The 20,131-nt window shown below is 42.8% G+C and overlaps 1 protein-coding gene across 1 annotated transcript; it reads right to left on the bottom strand.

Annotated features, from left to right (window-relative positions):
• Window positions 1-10,500: 10,500 nt before the first annotated feature.
• On the bottom strand, window positions 10,501-12,834 carry LOC136403880 (adenylosuccinate synthetase isozyme 2-like). The gene is given in 2 exon segments (XM_066383211.1): window positions 10,501-12,021; window positions 12,024-12,834. Coding segments are annotated over 2 exon segments (1,344 nt in total). The 5' UTR covers window positions 12,775-12,834; the 3' UTR covers window positions 10,501-11,428.
• Between the last annotated feature and the right edge of the window lie 7,297 nt (window positions 12,835-20,131).

Here is a 20,131-nt window from a genome sequence, read left to right as displayed (position 1 = left end):
CATTAACCTTTCAGCCTTATCACCAAACCTCTCTGTCCGTTTTTCATGTTGACTATCTCCCGTGACCCTGGCAGATAACACTTTCTTGCACTTACAGTTCCCATCATACACAGGAGACAACATTAATCACCGTGATAATAAGGGGCAACCTTATCGTCATTGGAAGCTCAGCAGCTTACGCTCTCCTTTTCTGGTTGTCAGTGATGAAAAGCACTCTGGCCAGCCCTCTTCAGGGAGTCCCTGCTCCCATTGGCTTGTAGCTGAATTCCATGCTGTCCGATCAGCATACACATTCCTGGCTCACCTTTTCCTACTGTGACAAAGGCGACCCCACAAACTGATGCACGTGAAACCAGCAAGGGCTTGTAAATGCCGGAGTTCAACAAGGTCACATTTTTAGAGAAGGCAGCTTAGCACATTTCAGGAAGCCATGCAGGCAGTTCCACAGTGGACAACTGCCCAGAGTCATGAGGCATCTCAGTGATAAAGTGCCTCGAGTTCAGTGCCCAAAAACGTTTCCCCAGTTAGCCCATCTTGTCCATGGGCTTCACAGAGAGCAAGGAAAACGTGTTCTTTAACTTTCCCTAAAACACCGTTAATCGTCACATCTCTAGATGGCTGCTCCTGAGGAAGAAAAGGTCATACCATTTATCCAATTTAAAATCTGAACCCAAAAATCAATTGAGGATTTTTTCACCAAAGAGTTGGGTATATTTGGGACATAAATTGTTTTACTTCTTATTTCCTGCTTTGAAAACAAAAAGGAAACCAGATGAGTGGCTTTTAGACTGTCAGATTTCACAGGTAGTTGGTAAAAATTTATTCAAAAATAAGGAAGTCAGTGCCATGACTGGTGGTACAGTGGATAGAGCATTATTCTAGAGCACCAAGGTAACTGTCTCTACCCTGAGGTCACCAGTTTGAACTCTGGACAGGGCATAGATGAGAAGCAATCAACGGATGTACAACTAAAGTGGAATGAGTTGATGTTTCTCCCCACCCCCTTTTCCTCTCTCTCAAAATCAATGGAAAAAATTTTAAATAAAAGTAAATTGAAAACTAAGACGGTCAGATATATAATATTACTAACATTTTATTTACCAAGTAAATGTATTTAAAAAAAAAAACTTTAACCAACTTCCTTCACCACTATTTCATTAAAAAAAAAGACTCCTAATCTCAAGAAATAAAAAGGACATGATATCCGAATAAAAAAAGTACTTCCTTAAATGAAATGAATTTTTGCTTTCTGAAAAATTCATTATTGTCGTTATTTTTTCTCATTTTACCTTTACTCAGTGAAACTTCCCTGGAAACATCATGGCTTAGATCCTGAGTTCGGAACCGAGAGCTATCTTCAGACTGTCACCAACAAACTCACATCCTTTCATTGTGTGGATTCCCCCAGATTCTAATTGAAGTTGTTCTAATATTGAGCAAGGCATCCCTCCAGGAATAAAAGCTCCATTTTGGTAACAAGAGCACACAAGAATGGTCATGCCTGACCCGTGGTGTTACAGTGGATACAACATCAACCTGGGACACTGAGGGCCCAGGTTTGAAACCCCAAAGTCACTGACTTAAGCACAGGCTCACCAACTTGAGCATAGGGTCACTGGCTTGAGCCCAAAGGTCTCTGGCTTGAAGCCCAAGGTTGCTGGCTTGAGCCCAAAGTCGTTGGCTTGAGCAATGAATCACTGGCTTGGCTTGAACCCTCCCCCCAGTCAAGGCATGTATAAGAAAGCAATCAATGCCTGACCAGGCAGTGGCACAGTGGACAGACATCAGACCGGGACCTGGAGGACTCAGGTTTGAAACCCTAAAGTCACCATCTTGAGTGTGGGCTCATCCGGCTTGAGTGCATGCTCACCAGCTTGAGTGTGGGATCGCTGACTTGAGCATGGGATCATAGACATGACTTCATAGTTGCTGGCTTGAGCCCAAAGGTCACTGGCTTGAGCAAGGGGTAACTCGCTCTGCTGTAGCTCCCCCCTGTCCGTCAAGGCACATATGAGAAAGCAATCAATGAACAAAGAATTGATGCTTTTCGTCTCTCTCCCTTCCTGTCTATATGTCCCTATCTGTACCTCTCTCTGACCCTCTGTCTCTGCCAAAAAAAAAAAAAAGCAATTGGTGAACAATTAAAGTGCCACAACTATGAGTTGATGCTTCTTATCTCTCTCCCTTCCCGTCTGCCTGCCTGTCTGTCTGTCTGTCTGTCTCTCTCTCTCTCTCTCTCTTACAAAAAAAAATAATAATGACCAGTCTCATGATGACATTTGAAAGAAGAGGTTTCACAGGGCAGAACCACCCACAGAGGACCTCCTTGCTCTGGGTGGAAAGAGAGGGTAAAAAGAACTGCCACTTTGTGTCACAGTGTTTTATGGGACTTCTAGCAGATCTCCTAAAAGAGAAGGGAAGATCCTTTTTTCTTTGATCCATCCTGCATCCTGGATAAAGGATGTGATGTCTGGAGATGCTATCTTGCACCGTGAAGACAAGAGCCACAGCCTAGGAATGGCAGAGTGGAGACTTGGAGTCCCTTCAGCTCCCTGATGATCTCATGGAGTTTCTACATCTTCCCTTTGCCTTCCTTCAGATTTCCTTTGTGACACAGGAAAGACTGTTCTGTTTATGCTACTACTAGAAAGCCCGGCGGTCATACGAAATGACTGCTGTTCTAGATATTATAAATTGTAATTAAAATAATTTGTGCGAAGGTGTCTGCTAATTCAAACTAAATTACTCAGGGCAGGCGGCGAGTATGCCTCTTTGCTTACTGCCCTACGGGGTTTCCCCCTTCTACTTGCTTAATTGCTTAAAGTAGAGTGCAATGAAGGAAACCACTGGCAGTACATTTCTTAAGAGCCACCTCTAGCTCAATAAATAAAGGTGATTTAAATAATAAAATGTTAATTCACATGTCAAAGATCTCTTTGTACACAACATTTCTTGTGTAGATCTTTCCATCATTTTTAAGCTCGCCTTGCAGAGGACCATCAATTATTTTTAATTTTACGTCCGTTCTTTCACGAACTCTTGAACACGCAACATACAGTTGACCATGTCCAAATGAAGGCTCAGGTAAAAAAATGCCAACACGCTTAAGCGTTTGGCCCTGAGACTTATTGATGGTCATAGCAAAGGCAAGTTTTATAGGAAATTGTCTATGTCTCAATTGAAATGGCAACCCTGTTTGAGATGGAGCTAAATCAATTCTTGGAATGACATGTATTTCACCTTTACAGGAGCCAGTCAAAGACTTAGCTATTATGACATTATTTTTCAATTGGAGAACCTCTAGTCTTGTACCATTGCAAAGACCCCTTCTGGTGTTAAGATTTCTTAACAGCATAATAATTGCTCCAATCTTTAACCTCAATTTGTGAGGTGGCATGCCAGAAGGCGGGACTATTTGAATGCCATGGCAACTTCACCCCATTGGCTAGTACAGTTACGCAAGCAACCAATAAGCTATCGGTGACAAACAGACACTTGAGCTGTATATAATAAAGATTAGTTTGCTTTTTTCTTATATAAGGCCAAATTTCAGTCTTAACCATTATATACAATTAAGTTTTAAAAAATTTATTTGAAAAAACACTGTGTCTCATTCTTTTCAAATTTGTTTTTAAGATTTTTATAACTTAGAAAATAATGCATACGATTTATTTTAAAAGAAACATGGGTCCTGGCTGGTTGACTCAGCGGTAGAGCGTCGGCCCAGCATGTGGATGTCCTGGGTTCAATTCCCAGTCAAGGGCAGACAGGAGAAGTGCTCATCAGCTTCTCCACCCTTCCCCTCTTGCTTCTCTCTCTCTTTCTCTCTCTCTCTCTCTCTCTCTCTCTCTCTCTCCCTCTCTCTCTCTCTTCCATTCCTGCAGTCATGGCTCAGTTGGAGCAAGTTGGCCCCGGTCGCTGAGGATGGCTCCATGGCTTCTGCCTCAAGTGCTAAGAAGAGCTTGGCTGCTGAGCATTGCCCCCTTCGTGGCCTTGCCTGGTGGATCCTGATCAGAGTGCATTTGGGAGTCTCTCTGCCTCTCCTCTTCTTAATGAATAAAAAAAGAAAAGAAAGAAGGAAGGAAGGAAGGAAGGAAGGAAGGAAGGAAGGAAGGAAGGAAGGAAGGAAGGAAGGAAGGAAGGAAGGAAGAAAAATTTATTAAGAAGACCTATATTCTTCATTACTGAGTAAACAATTGGCACGTGGAACCCACTGCTGTGTGAACTGGGCCAGAGGCAGCATCCGGGTTCCAGACCTCTGTTCTCGGGTGTCTGAGGTGCTCTTCCTCTTGCACAGGGTTGGGGGAGGGTCACTCAGCACCATTTGCTTTGGTCATCTCAGTAGGGTTTTGATGACTTGGTTACCCACTCCTCTCTTCCCAGTGGGTTGGCATCTCAGAGTCTCTGGCCTCAAACCTCCAAGGATATGATTCCCATGCCCCCTCCTTCAGAGCAGAGAGAGAAAAAAGTCTCTCTTGCTCTGACTCTGATGAGCTTTTGTTAAGACCAATAATTGTTAAGTTCCACTGGCCTTCTAGACGTCAGAGGTCCTGAGCTGGGACAAAAGTGTGAGTAATAAGTATAGGTGGTACATAGGGAGGCTTGGAGGTCTAAAAATATCTGCAGCTAAATCAAAACCTTGAGGCAATATTACGCAATATCCCATTTTAATTGGTTAGGACTTATTTAGCCTTTAAGCTCTTAACCCCTCAAGATATAATTCAACTAGTGCATACACCTTCCCAAGGACTGGAGGTGAGGAGGCTCCAGCAGGGACTTCCTCGGTGGAGGGGCTGAGAAGAGGAAGGGACTCCGAGGCTATATCACAGTGTGACCGTCCTGGGAGTATGCAGTGAAAATCAAGTCCCCAGGAGGAGGAGGGTGACTATAGATCTTGTGAGGATCACTGGGAATAGCTTCCAGTTTCACCAAAGAGTTTCCTTGCTGCTGAGTCATCTTCTACCACCCACCCGTGGGGGTTTGCTTGGAGATTGACAGACGACTTTATAACCACCCAAGTTCACACAGAACTGCCAACTCTGCAGCTGCCTGCCCCCTCTAAAAACAACCGAGTGTAAATTCCACAGCCAGGTAGACATTTCAAAATTATCTGTGTAAAAGATTACTTCCGGCCCTGGCCGGTTGGCTCAGCAGTAGAGCGTCGGCCTGGTGTGTGGGGGACCCAGGTTCGATTCCCGGCCAGGGCACATAGGAGAAGTGCCCATTTGCTTCTCCACCCCCCCCCCTTCCTCTCTGTCTCTCTCTTCCCCTCCCACAGCCAAGGCTCCATTGGAGCAAAGATGGCCCGGGCGCTGGGGATGGCTCTGTGGCCTCTGCCCCAGGTGCTAGAGTGGCTCTATTCGCGGCAGAGCGACGCCCAGGAGGGGCAGAGCATCGCCCCCTGGTGGGCAGAGCGTCGCCCCTGGTGGGCGTGCCGGGTGGATCCCAGTCGGGCGCATGCGGGAGTCTGTCTGACTGTCTCTCCCCATTTCCAGCTTCAGAAAAATACAAAAATACAAAAAAAAAAAAAAAAAAGATTACTTCCATTCATGTATATATGCATGACTCAGACAATTTATTTGAAGTGCCTGGCATGTAGTAGCCATCAGTCATTGCTAGTTTCTACCTTCCCTTTGCCTATTCCCAACTGAGAAATATGATGGTCCAGTAGAAGTTAACATAAAGAGTTATGAGGAGACTTTACCATCATCAGCAAGACATTTCAACCCATTCATTCTTCAAAGGAAGTCATCCCTAAAAATCAAAATCATCCATTGTCTGTGACTTACCAGGAAATGACACTGAATGAGCCAATGCTATTGGAGGACAGTTGCTAGATTTCACAGCTGCTTTTTTTTTTTTCTAAACAGCACTTCACTTTATTCCTGCAGCATCTACTGGGAGCCACTGAAGGCTCTGTGCACCTGTGAAAGTCCTGAACAAAGTGCAGGCTCATTGACACTTCCAGCTGCTCCTCTGGCCCATGGCCAAGACCAGGAGCTCATCTGACTGGTTTCCTTCTGGGCCCTTGAAACAACAAAGCAGTACACCATGATCAAACCATAGACCTTCCCAGGAGATGCTGACTAAAGCACTTTACCCACCAAGAAGATTATGTCTTAATCCAGAGGCTTTCCACCTTCCTGCTCATATAAAGCTGACTGAAGATGTCCTATGATTTGCTAGAGACCATAGTCCAGAGCAATGCTCATAACCAGGAGTGTGCCCTGCTACTCACACAGATAGTAATCCATGGTTCTGTGGTTCATCTCTTTGGTTACTGTTACCATCAACCAGTTAACATGTATGTAATTAGCACCATCTGGCTACATAGTCCAGAGTCAGGCACTGTGGGAGACAACAAAATCATCTGGCTGCAGGGGTGGATGTTAGGGATGAACAGGGGGAGTACAGGAGAAATTTAGAGCAGTAACACGTTCCCTATGATACTGTAATGGTGGATACATGCTACTACCTATTTGTCAAAACCCATAGAATATAAAGCACCAAGAGTGAAACTTAATGTTAACTATGCACTTCAGTTAATAATGTATCAATATTGGCTCACCAATTGTAACAAATGTCCACACCAACATAAGATGTTAATAATAAGGAACCGGTTAAGGCAGGTGGAAATATATGGGAACTCTACTTTCTATTCAGCAAGGTGGAAATATATGAGAACTCTACTTTCTATTTAGTTTTTCTGCTAACCTAAAACTGCTCTGAAAAATGAAATTCATCAAATTTAAAATGTTTTAACAGGCTGCTTGAAAAGACAAGACTGGCCCAAGAAAGCAAACAGCACTTGAGATAAGATAGCAGGTCAGTAGGTTTACACAACGACTAGGTTCAGGACCAAGTACAATCATTTCTTACACTTCTTGTCATCCTTTGCATTTTTAATTCTAGGATGAGCATTATAGCAGTGAGGACCGACTAAGAATAAGTCTATAAAACTGTCTTGAAAGCTATCAAGCATTATACATACCGAAGTACAGTTAAATCTGTATGCCATTTTTTAAATCCTAACTTGGGGGAAATGTAGAGGAGGAAATAAGAGACCTAAGAAGGAGACAAGGAGGTGAACATGTCTGCCAGTTTGAGAAAAGCCCCCAAAAGTAGCAACCATGTGACAGTGGTGACAAACAGTGAATGGAAACGAAATCCCTGCACCAATTGGTGCCCTGAGAATGACAGAAAGTGCGTGAGGTATAAGCTGCTCTCACAGGACCACCAGGGAGGAGAACCACCCTGTATCACATGTGCCTGAGAACCGGAGGTTCACGCCTGGGGACAGTGTGTGCTTTCAGCTTAGGGACGGAGCTGTGTCCTTGAGCATAAGCCAGACACCTTGACAGATGGCAAGTATCTGCTCCTCCCAGGCACCCAAGCACCTGAGCAGTGTGGCAGAAAGAGCTCTGTGCCTGGCTGGTAATATTCTTATGTCCTGAAGCTTAAGGAGAGATAGCCCTTTGCCCTTATTCTTTCCAAGCAAAGCTGAAAGCAGCATTGTCTGTTTTACACCTGTTTACAGCAAGAAAGAGAGATGGATGGACAGGCAGATGAGGGGCCATGGAGTGATTTGAATGATAATAAACAACAGTAGACATCTGTAGGTCCCTGGGGTTTCAAAGCAGCTTCTCATACCTTACTTAGCTCAGGGGTCCCCAAACTACGGCCCGTTGGCCCCTGGCGCACTTCCGGAAAGGGCACCTCTTTCATTGGTGGTCAGTGAGAGGAGCATAGTTCCCATTGAAATACTGGTCAGTTTGTTGATTTAAATTTACTTGTTCTTTATTTTAAATATTGTATTTGTTCCACTTTTGGTTTTTTACTTTAAAATAAGATATGTGCAGTGTGCACAGGGATTTGTTCATAGTTATTTTTATAGTCCGGCCCCCTGTGTAAAAAGTTTGGGGACCCCTGCCTTAGCTCTTCCAACGATCACAGCAACCAAGTGAGAAAGCAGGAAGGAATCACTCCAATTTTTAAAATAAATAGATATAAAGGAAGAAATGGTGGTACAGAGAGTTGTCCACAACTGTGGTTGGTAAATGAGGGAGCGCCCACGAGTCCTGGGTCCCTAAACACTTTTTGCAGCCAGATAAGGTCAGGCTTTGTCAGGGGCGGGGGTCTTAGCCCTCGCAAGCAAATACAGAGACACATAAATAAAGAGAGTGGGAAGTTCAGGGGACACAGAAAGGCACTGTGGGCTCAGGTGGCTGGGGAAGTCTTCCTAAAGAGGGGAGAGGATGGGAGTTTCCAGGCAAAGGGAAGAGTCGGAGGAAGAATGCAGCAAAAGGTCAAAGTCAAGATGATTAAGATGGAAGGAACTGAAAGGAGAAGACCCAGGTGCAAATTATGGAACCACTGAACTCAAGTTTCACACAGAGGTAGGGGGACATGCTTAGAAACCCCTAGCAAGTGATAAATAATAACGGGCAGATCCTCAGGAAAAAGGTTAAGAGAGAGTCACCTGTATAGATATGATCATGGAAGCAAGAGAAGAACAGAAACTGAAACGTGGGTTCCACCACTTTCACCGCGCAGGATCCGAAGCAGAGCAAGGAAAACAAGATAGAAGAAACGGAGACAAGCCGAGCAGAATGGTGGCATCGCCTCCAGGGGGCGCCGGAGCTCCAGTCTCTCCCTTCTCTGGACCCACTGCTCCATCTCGCTCTACATATAGCGGTGTCTCACTGTTGTTTTAGTTTGCTTTTCCCTGATGACGTATGATGTGAAGTGACTTTTATATGCTCATTTTCCCCATCTGTGTATTTTCTTTAGTGAAGTGTCTGTGAAGGTCTTTGGCCCAGTTTTTAACTGGGTTGTTTGTTTACTTATTGTTGAGTTTTCCTATTTATATTTTTCACAGTCATTTTCAGTCTAAAAACTTAAAATACAGTATCATACTTTAAAAAGTATCATATACACATGATAATAAAAATCCAAATAGTATAGATGGGGACACCCTCAAGTATAACTGTGCCGGCCCCTAGAGCTCTCTCTGAGCATCTCTGAGTTTACTGCTTGAAGTGGTATTTCCTTTTGTGGTACTGTGTTATTTTGTTCATAAATGTTTTTAAAGAAAACATGGATTGACAGATAAAAATGTCTTTGCATACATCAAAATACTTTTTAAAGTAAAGGGAAAAAAGAGCTTCTTGGAAATGATCACTAGATGGCAGAACTCCACTAAAAATGCTGTTTGAGGTGCCGATGTCACAACCGCTCCCTGTAACTTATCTTTTAGGGAGAATTCATGTGAAAAAGACAGGGTTTTTCCTGGTCCTCTCCTGATAAATCCCACACCTCCTCCTGCAGACCCCTTGCTTAGAACGCCCTGTGGCCATGTCAGACTGAACACAAGGAGATGAGAGATCAGCATCTCACCTCACCTGAGAGCAGGACAAGACCATAACCATTACAAACCTTTCAAAGGCTCAGCTGTGTTACATTCAGTGTGTCTAGATGTCTGCATGCCTCTGTACAAGTAGTGGCCTTACCCTCTGCTTCAGACAATGCTTCCCACCCTTCAGCCCCACCACCATAAAGGTTCCACCTGCAAGAGACCAGCTCTTGGTAAGTTCCCCCTGGAGCCCAGAAAGGAGGAAACCTCTGGGGGTTGGGGGTGGGAGGAGGGAGGACAGCCTCTGGAGACTAGTAAAGACAGTGAGTGAATTCAAGTCAAAACTTCCAGAATCTCCTTTGCACTTTAGTCTGTATTCATTGTACACAGTAGATGCTCACTAAAGACCTGTTGTTTTGACCTCATCTCAAAACCACATTCCTAATGCACTGATGTGGTGGAGTAACTTTCCATTCATTAGCTGTTCCTGGAGCCAGCACAGGAAAAAAAAGGTCTTAAAGATAAATGAAATGAGAACAGTCTCAATGCTTTTCTTTAGGACCAAAATATGTCATGATTTTTAAATTTTGAGAACAAAAACAGTCAAGCAAGTAAAGGGGGGTGGGGTGTTCAAATAAGAAAAATAAATATGAACCACCCTTTTCTCTAAGAATTTTAGTCCTAGAAATTTATCCTAAGGATATATTTTAATAGAGGCAAAAACTACAAAAGGAAAAGAAAAAATGGAAATACAAGCTTAAATATCCAATGATTAAATAGTTAATTATATTGATTTAATAGATCATTCCAGTGAAAGTCATTTTGAAGACTGAAAAATTATAAAGCCATGCATTATAGCTTTACAGTTTCTTGGGAAATGAATAAAATTAGGCTCGCCATGAGAAAGCAAACTAAGCAAGGTAATATTTCTCCATTATGAACTGCCAGTAGTAAGATCCAGAAGTTGCCCAAAACACAGCTTTCTTAACAGTTACTGAGAACTCAATCCCTATGCCTACATCACCTACTGATGTGACAATGTAACACTGCCATTATCTTTTATTTATTGTCCTTGTGTTTTCCAGTTGTCACAGCAATTAATTTTATTTTATTTTATTTTATTTTTTTAATTGTTAAAATAACAACTCTTTATTTTTCCCAAGAGAAATAAAGGCATGACCAACAATTTGGATTCATTTGGACACTTACAGTTGATTTTGTAGGCGTACTGGCAGGCACAATGTTGAAAGATCAATCCACTAGATTTAGAAATAATGGTAAGATAAAATAGGAAATCTATACATTTCAGAGTTAATATCTTGAAATTAAAGAAAATATATTCACCAAATATCACAATAGATCTTTTAATGACTTTTTTTTTTTAACAGTAAGAGTATTGTTTAGGAACACTTTTTTTCTTTGGACATTTAATTAAATGTTCAATGTATTAAATAATTTATAGAGAGAAATAAGTATTGTGTTCTGTACAAATTAAAGGACCCAAGAATATATACCCTCCCCCACCAAAGTTCAAATTTGCAATGGTCTCAGCAGATTTAAGCCGTTACAATTTAAACAGAATTTATAGCATTACAAAAGTTTACAGAACTCCTCTCTTATCATTTTTTCTAAGAACTCCTCTTTTATCATTTTTTTTCTAACAGCAGAGATTACAATGACAGAATGATCAGAATGTAAAAATATTTGTGCAAAACTGCATTAATTGTTCTTACCATTTAACAGAGATAAAACCTATGAACACACACAATGACAATAATAAAGGAAAGCTATGCTGAAAAGAACTCTACTCTAGATTTCAAACAACATGGATGATACAAGTACTAAATGTGGAAGAGGATGTGGCACCATGAGCAGCAGGAGCAACAGAGGGTCTTGGTCCCCAGGCTGCCGGAGCCGGTACCCACGCCAGCCGGCCGCGGAAAGACTGCAAACGACTGTAGGGCTTAACAACGCACGTCAATGTCTTTGTTTTTGAAGTTGGTAGATCATAAATGACATATTTTAGGAAGTCTTTTCTCCCTTCTCAAGGAGTGTTTCCTGCATCACTGGAAATCCTTAGAAAAGCTGAATCATAGACTCTCTGGATTTCCCTACGCCAATCCATTTAACTGGAATTTGAAGCTCATCTTCAATAAATCGAACATAATTTTGTGCATTAACAGGTAGCTCTTTAAATGTCCTTGCATTTGATATGTCTGTGTTCCATCCTGGAAGAGTCTTATATTGAACTTCAACTTTATTTAAGACCTCTTGGTTTGCTGGGAAATAAGGTATAATTTCACCATCTAACTTGTAAGCAACTCCAACTTTGATTTCCGTAAACATGTCCAAAATATCCAATTTAGTAAGTGCCAACACAGTGAATCCGTTAATCATATGTGCATATTTAAGCAGAACGAGGTCCAACCAGCCACACCTTCTTTTCCTTCCAGTAGTTACACCAAACTCTCCACCCCTCGTTTGCAATAATTCTCCAATTTCGTTGTCTTGCTCTGTAGGGAAGGCACCAATGCCCACTCTGGTTGTGTAAGCTTTCACAACCCCGTACACTTCGCCAACATTCTGAGGGGGCATACCCAAGCCTGTACAAACACCTCCAACCGTACAGTTTGAGGAGGTTACAAAAGGATAAGTTCCAAAATCAATGGAAGTGCTGCATTTGCACCTTCTACCAAGATTTTCTTGGGTGGTCCATGTAGGGCCTCATACAGGAAATAGACTCCATCTCTCACCATTGGTTTAATCCTTTCCATATAACCCTTGAGTTTTTGTAATTCACCTTCAATGTCTATTTCCAAAGTGGGGTATATAGATTTGTACTGGTTTGCAAGAACTTTGAACCTCTCAGAGAAGCCATCAAAATCAGAAACGAGATCGCACATCCTGAGTCCACTCCGAGCAGCTTTGGAAGAATACACTGGGCCAATGCCCTTTTTTGTGGTACCCAAATTCTTTCCTGCTTGTTCTTGTCTCTGCTGTTCCTGGATACCGTCAGCTGCTTGATGAAAATCAAATACAATATGAGCTCTGTCAGATATGATGAGCCTTTGTTCCCAGCCTTCCAGACCTTTTCCTTTCTGAGCATTTTTTCCTGCTTCCTCAAATAATCCAGGTAAATGAATTACCACACCATTTCCAATGAATGCAGTAACATTTGGATTAATTATTCCACTGGGCAAAAGATGAAAATCATATTCCACAGAATCAACAACAACTGTGTGGCCAGCATTGTTTCCTCCCTGGCAACGGCACACGATGTCGGCGTCCTGCGCTAGCAGATCCACCACCTTGCCCTTGCCTTCGTCGCCCCACTGCGCGCCGAGCACCACCGTCACCCGGTTCCCTCCGGGCTTCGCCCTGGGGCGGCCGCAGTCGCCGTTGGGCAGGGAGGATGCCGCCATGGCTCCAGTGATGCGAGGAAAACCCGAAGGAGACGTGGGCAGTGAGGAGTACGCGAACGGAACTGCTCTGCCGCAATTAATTTTATTTTAATAAAATTGTTAAATTTTCCTTTGCCCAAGTATATTTTTATTGGTTTTGAAATCATAGTAGTATAAATATTCTCCCAACTGTGCTACCAACAATGTTCACATTTTGCTTCAAAGTATCAGTCTGCAATAGAATGTCTATAAAAAATCAAATGTTCTTTCTGGACAAAAGAAAGAGCTGGTTGACCCACAACAAGGTCCAGGATCTGCTGGCAGTCACAGGATGGACCAAAGAGAAAATAAGCTATTTAAGCCAATATTTATATGGGAGAATGGGTGACACTCAAATTCATACTTTAAAAAAAAAGGAAAATGATCCTCTTCTATCTGTTATTCACATGGATTTGGCAAGGAAGCTGAACTTCCTGGCCGGATCCAGAACCTGCAATCCCAGGACCTCCACAGAGACCAGAGGGCAGCAGAGGTTGATGAAGCCCAGCAGAGAGCTCTGTTTCCTGGCTGGTTCACAGATGTCTCTGTGTCCCACAGAAGCACACAGTCTGAGAGAAGACAAGAAGGGGACATTAGCCAACAACGCTGAGAGGGCCTCCACACCTTTCCATCAGGATGGCGGGCTGAGGAAGATTGCTATTAGATCAGGAACTCGAAAGGGCCATTGATATCTTGTATTTTTCACTTGAGTGTGTTCGTTTCCCACTATAAACCCTCTGCTCTAAAACAGAGAGAAAATGGCCTGGCCAGACAGCCCAGCTGGTTAGAACTTTCTCCCAAAGTACAAAGGTGCGGGCTTGATCCCAGCTCAGAGGAGATAAAGGAACAGATCGATGTTTCTGTTTCTCTCCCTTCCTTTCTCTCTAAAATAAAGGAATTAAATTTTAAATAATAATAATAAACTATTAAAAATAAGCAAATTAAATATAGTGAAAGAAGTGCAACATAAGGAACATAGTTAATAATGTTGTAATAATTGTGTATAGAGATGCTATATTTATCAGGGGGATCACGTCATAAGTTATATAAATGTCTAACCACTATGCTGTACACCTGAAGCTAATATAATATTGAATGTCAACTGTAATTGAAATAAAATAAACTTTAAAAACAAAAATATAGAGAAAGGTATACAATGTGTGTATCTCAGTGGAGATATATATATATCATATATATATCTGGCATATATATATGCCATATATATTACATTTATAGTTTTCAAATACTCCATGTATGAGTGTTTGTGTATTTGTAAAAAGCTATTTGCTTTAGAAAATGAGACTGCCCACCAGGAGCTCAGTGATTGTAGCAAGATGAGGTGGGGCTGAGTGAATTTTGCTCTTCTGAGGTAGTGACCAATCACTGATCATCTAAAAAGCTCATTTCAAATTTTTCAATGCATTTTTGTGTGTGACAGAGAAAGAGAGAGGGACAGTTAGGGACAGACAGGCAGGAAAAGAGAAAGATAAGAAGCATAAATTCTTTATTGTGGCTCCTTAGTTGTTCATTGATTGCTTTCTCATATGTGCCTTGACCAGGGGGCTACAGCAGAGCAAATGACCCCTTGCTCAAGCCAGCAACCTTGGGCTCAAGCTAGCGACCATGGGGTCATGTCCATGATCCCATGCTCAAGCCAGCAATCCTGTGCTCAAGCTGGCAAACCCGCGCTCAAGCCTGAGACCTCGGGGCTTTGAACCCAGGTCCTCCGCATCCCAGTCCAACGTCCCATCCATTGCACCACTGCCCAGTCAGGCTAAATGCATTTTTTAATAAATGCATTGATTTGGAGAAAAATATAAACTCAAAAAGCAATACATATTATTATAACACATTTCTCTTTTACAATGCCTATAATATAATAAAGGAAATATATATATATTATTTAAAATATTGTGTTGCCAGTATAGACACTATTGAAAGAGACATTCTGTACAGTACTCTGAAAATTATTTGAGATGGTAAATATACTGCTCACAGAAATTAGGGATATTTCAGAATGAATATGAAGCTATAAAATACCTCCTAATTTTTGTGAGCAGTATATTTTGCAAATAAGAATCAAAATCCAGGTGCCTATTCCAGGAAAGAGATTTCTGAATTGGAAAAAAACAAAAGATTGTGCAAATAAATAATCACTCATGTTAAATTGAAGGGTCAAAGACCAGTTTGGCAGCTGGAACAAAAAAAAATTTGTCATCAAAACTCTCTGGCCCTTTTTTCCTAAAGTAAATTTGGAGCTAATTAGCTTTCAAGACTTTTCCGGGATTTTTTTTTCCATAGTGACAAGACAAACATAGTTAAGATAAAAACCAGATGTTGAAGTTTACTGGTCATTTGTTCGTGTACATGATATATTTATTTGTCACTGTTAAAGCTGGCATTTGGCCAAGGATGAAATGTGTTAGGTGAAATGTCACTCTGAGTGCGATGGGACTTGCAGTGGGTGGACAGCTCCTTCCAACATGGCTGCGTTCCTCTAGGCCAAGATGCAGTTCCCTCCTGTTAGAGGTTCCTAATGCAGGGCCTTGGTTGCTCTGTAAAGATTTCCAGAAATCACAGGGACCGGAGAAATTATATCAGCTCTTTTATGCCGATGTGGAGCCTCCCCACCTTCATCACACCATCTCTGTCCTGTCAAATCGTGAATTCTGGTTACTCCATACTTTTTTATGAATCCAAGAAGAAAAATAAGGCTACTGTTACCCAGGCAGATGTCAGTGAGAACCCAGTAAAAGGAGAGATAAAAAGATGAGCAAGAGAGACCTACCTCTTTAAGGACCTCTATTCATTTCTTTAGGACCTTACACCCATGTTTATTTTTGGTTACTAAATAATAAAGTTTATAGTTTCTGACAGCAAACAAATGCATTAGAACAAAAGGTCTCTGTACAACAAAGGGCTCTGGTCAGTAGTTAATTCAAGATCCCAAAATGCTGAAGAGGTCCATGAAGAGTTGTGGAATAGAAGAAAAGGGTAGAAATTGAATATTTCTAGACAAAATATATTTGAATCAATGAATTTTTTTTAAATAAATATATTTATTAAAGGTTTTAAAACTTTCCTTACTCAGCCCTGGTCAGTTGGCTCAGTGGTAGAGCGTCGGCCTGGTGTGCGGGAGTCCTGGGTTCGATTCCCGGCCAGGGCACACAGGAGAAGCGCCCATCTGCTTCTCCACCCCTCCCCCTCTCTTTCCTCTCTATCTCTCTCTTCCCCTCCCGCAGCCAAGACTCCATTGGAGCAAAGATTGCCCGGGCGCTGAGGATGGCTCTGTGGCCTCTGCCTCAGGCGCTAGAATGGCTCTGGTTGCAACAGAGCGGCGCCCCAGATGGGCAGAGCATCGCCCCCTGGTGGGCATGCCGGGTGGATCCCAGTCGGGCGTGTGTGGGAGTCTGTCTGACTTCCTCCCCGTTTCCAACTTCAGAAAAATAAAAATAAATAAATATATAAATAAATAAAATTAAAACTTTCCTTACTCAAAATTTTAAATGAGGTGGGAATAAAAGCACCATAGGCCAATGATCCTGTTAAATCATTTGTACCTACAAGTCTATATACAGTGTGTTCGTAAAGTCATGGTGCACTTTTGACCAGTCACAGGAAAGCAACAAAAGACAATAGAAATGTGAAATCTGCACCAAATAAAAGGAAAACCCTCCCAGTTTCTGTAGGATGATGTGGCAGTATGTGTGCATGCGCAGATGATGATGTAACACCGTGTATACAGAGGAGCAACCCATGGCCATGCCAGTTGAGATGTGGGCGGTACAGAGGAAAGTTCAGTGTGTTCTGTGGCTCGCTAAATTCAAATCCGTGACCAAAGTGCAACGTGAATATCGGCACATTTATAACAAAGCGCCACCACAAAGGAATAACATTACTCGGTGGGATAAGCAGTTGAAGGAAACCGGCAGTTTGGTGGAGAAACCTCATTCTGGTAGGCCATCAGTCAGTGACGAGTCTGTGGAGGCTATACGGGATAGCTACCTAAGGAGCCCTAAAAAATCTGTGCGTGAGCCCACATAGAACTGCACTGAATAGGTATGAAACTGGGAGGGTTTTCCTTTTATTTGATGCAGATTTCACATTTCTATTGTCTTTTGTTGCTTTCCTGTGACCGGTCAAAAGTGCACCATGACTTTACGGATACACTGTATATACAAGTAGTTCCTCCCTTTAAACACTGACTAGGTTTCTGGGTGTTTCTCGGGATCAATATGACACCCCATACCATTTCACTTGCATATTGTGGAGTCATTTAAAACAGAGTTTTTAACAGCCTTTGTTATAATTGAAGTTTATTCACAAGATCGTGTATAGGTTGGTGGATGGGCTCTTTTATCTGGAGCTCCACTCCCAAGTGGCTATGTAGCACAAGTGCCTTTAAAATCAATCCAATGACCTTTCTCTGGGGTGTGTCCCCACCCACCCGCTGGCTGAGCTCCTGACAGCTCTGCCTGCACGAAGGGGCCTACCTCCCTGACCCCAGTTATTTCTTTGAGAACTTTCTTTGTGGACTTGTGATTCTCTGCAGAGAGGCTGGAACTAAGGTGTCTGGTCTCAGAATGGAAGAATGAAACAGGTAATAAGGTCTGGGAGTTCCCGATGGACTTCGCTTCCTGGGTCTCCTCCCTTGGGCACTCTGCTATCCTTCCCCAACAGTCTTCTAACAGTTCCCTTTTCAGATTAAAACATGTCCAAATGGTTTCTGCCTTTTGAATCTTGACTAAGGAGGATTACTTTTGTGCCTTTGTATTCAGTGCCCCATTTCTTTGGAACTATTTCATGGACATTACAAGTAAAGAAGAGAGAGGCAGCTAGAACATTAAGATTGGAACTGTAATTCAACAATTTTTTAAAGTATGAACATAGCATTTATTCCCTTCTCCTCCCCTAAAAAAAAAAACAGCCCTCTGCTGCTTCCATTGTTTAATATTATCATGACATGGCAAGAGATGCATTGCTATTATTATTTTTTTTCTGATGAGGAGACTGAGGCTGTGAACCAGACTAGACTCAAAGACCCCAAACTCCTGCTTCAGGTTACTGCACATATTTACAACATGCACAGACTATAACCCAGTCTTTGCAGAGAATGGGAATAAATAATAACATATAGAAAATATATATGAAGATGCATTTGGAAGAAAAACAACTGACACTGATTAAACAGGATGTGTAGCAAAATCCACATACACCTTGTTGGGGTTTTTTTGTGACAGAGACAGAGAGAGAGACAGATAGGGACAGACAGACAGACAGGGAGAGAGATGAGAAGCATCAATTCTTCATTAGGGCACCTTAGTTGTTCATTGATTCTTTCTCATATGTGCCTTGAGGTGGGGGGGGGGGGGCTTCAACAGACTGAGTGACCCCTTGCTCAAGCCAGCAACCTTGGGCTCAAGCTGGTAAGACTTGCTCAGACCAGATGAGCCCGCGCTCAAGCTGGCGACCTCGTGGTTTCAAACATGGGTCCTCTGTGTCCCAAGTCCAATGCTCTATCCACTGCGCCACCGCCTGGTCAGGCTACACCTTGGTTTTATTTGTTTAGCATACCTCCCATGTTGCCTTCTAAATATATTTATGGAAGTGACTTCCCCTGTTCAGGCATGGGCAGATCCCATGACTTCTCAGCTCCTCTTCCATAAGAGATGGTTATATCACAAAACCAACATTGGTTTAGTAATCTGTGTGTGTCCAGTCTAAGACATTAAGAAACCCTTCTGACCTCTAAGTCTTGCCCTTCTCCCTTGCTAACTAACAAGGCCTAATCACTGGCTGCTGTTGGGGAAGATGTGATAATCTCCTTCCTCCATCACTCACCAGCTGCAGTTTGGAGCTCTGCCAGGGAGAAGAATGGATTTACTTGGCCGGGTGGCTTCCTGTACTCTGAGCCTGGTAGATAGTGAAAACAAACCCCTTCCTTCTACAAGCAAATTCAGAAGTTTCTACTTTTGTTTTAATTACCCAATCACTGGGAGGCCACTCACCTAATCCTCAGGCTTTCAACAGTGCGTTCCTTCCCTGGGGCTGCTGTCCCACTCCCCATCCTTGCCTTCCCCTACCTAACCCATCCGTTGCACACAGTGTTATGCTGTTGCAGAACTCCCGTTCAGGTGGTTGCCCTGGGCAGGCTCCAGACAGCTCTCTCCCTGTGTTGACTCTGGTCAAAGGAAATACTTAGGGATCATTTGGCCTTGATGTTCCCAAGAGAGCAGCACACTCTGACTCCACCACTGATTGTCAACCTGCCTCTGGTCCTCTGCATTTCCGAGGAAGGGTGCAAATGTGCCCCAGCTTCAGCGAAGCTCCTTTCCCCAGCCTCAGGGAAGCAGCTGTGGAGACAGGTAGGTCATGAATTCACCCTCCTATAGCTACTCTCTGAAACCCTCTTTGTTCATTTTTTAAAAATATTATTGTGGCCCTGGCCAGTAGGCTCAGTGGTAGAGCGTTGGCTCAGCATGTGGATGTTCCAGGTTTGAATCCAGGTCAGGGCACACAGGAGAAGTGACCATCTGCTTCTCCACCTTTCCCTCTCCCCTTTCTCTCTAGCTCTCTTCCCCTCCCACAGCCATGCCTCTATTGATTCAAGCATGTAGGCCCCAGGCACTGAGGATGGCTCTGTGGAGTCTCTGCCTCAGGCACTAAAAGTAGCTCAGTTGCGAGCATGGCCCCAGATGGGCAGAGCATTGGCTCCAGACAGGGGTTGCCAGGTAGATCCTGCTCAGGATGCATGCAGAAGTCTGTCTCTCTATCTCTTCTTCTCTCACTTGGAAAAAGAAAAAAAAATCATATATATGTGTGTGTGTGTGTGTGTGTGTGTGTGTGTGTACATATATATGTTATTGTAATATACATAATATAAAATTTGTCATTTTTACATGTACAGTTCAATTGTATTAAGTACATTCACATTGTTGTGCAGCCATATCGACCATCTCCAGAACTTGTTATCTTCCCAAACTGAGGTTCTGTGCCCGTTAAACAACAATTCCTCGTCCCCCTGCACCTCACCTCCTAGCAACCACCACCACATTCTCTGTCTCTATGAATTTGACTACTCTGGGTACCTCTTAGTAGTAGTATCACATAGTGTTTGTCCATTTGTGACTGGCTCATTGCACTGAGCTAATGTCTTCCAGATGTATCCATGTTGGAACAGGTGTCAGAATGTCCTTCCTTTTTAAGGCTAACTAATATTCCATTGCAAGTATAGACCCATTCACCCATTGATGGATGCCTGGGTTGTTTCTGCCTTTTGAGTATTGTAAATAATACTGCTGGGAACATGGGTGTTCAAATGTCTGTTCTGATTCCCCTT

This window comes from Saccopteryx leptura, chromosome 1 (genome assembly GCF_036850995.1).
Source record: "Saccopteryx leptura isolate mSacLep1 chromosome 1, mSacLep1_pri_phased_curated, whole genome shotgun sequence".
Taxonomy (NCBI): Eukaryota; Metazoa; Chordata; class Mammalia; order Chiroptera; family Emballonuridae; genus Saccopteryx; species Saccopteryx leptura.
Note: the sequence above shows the minus strand (reverse complement) of the source record. Positions and strands in the feature narration are given on the sequence as shown.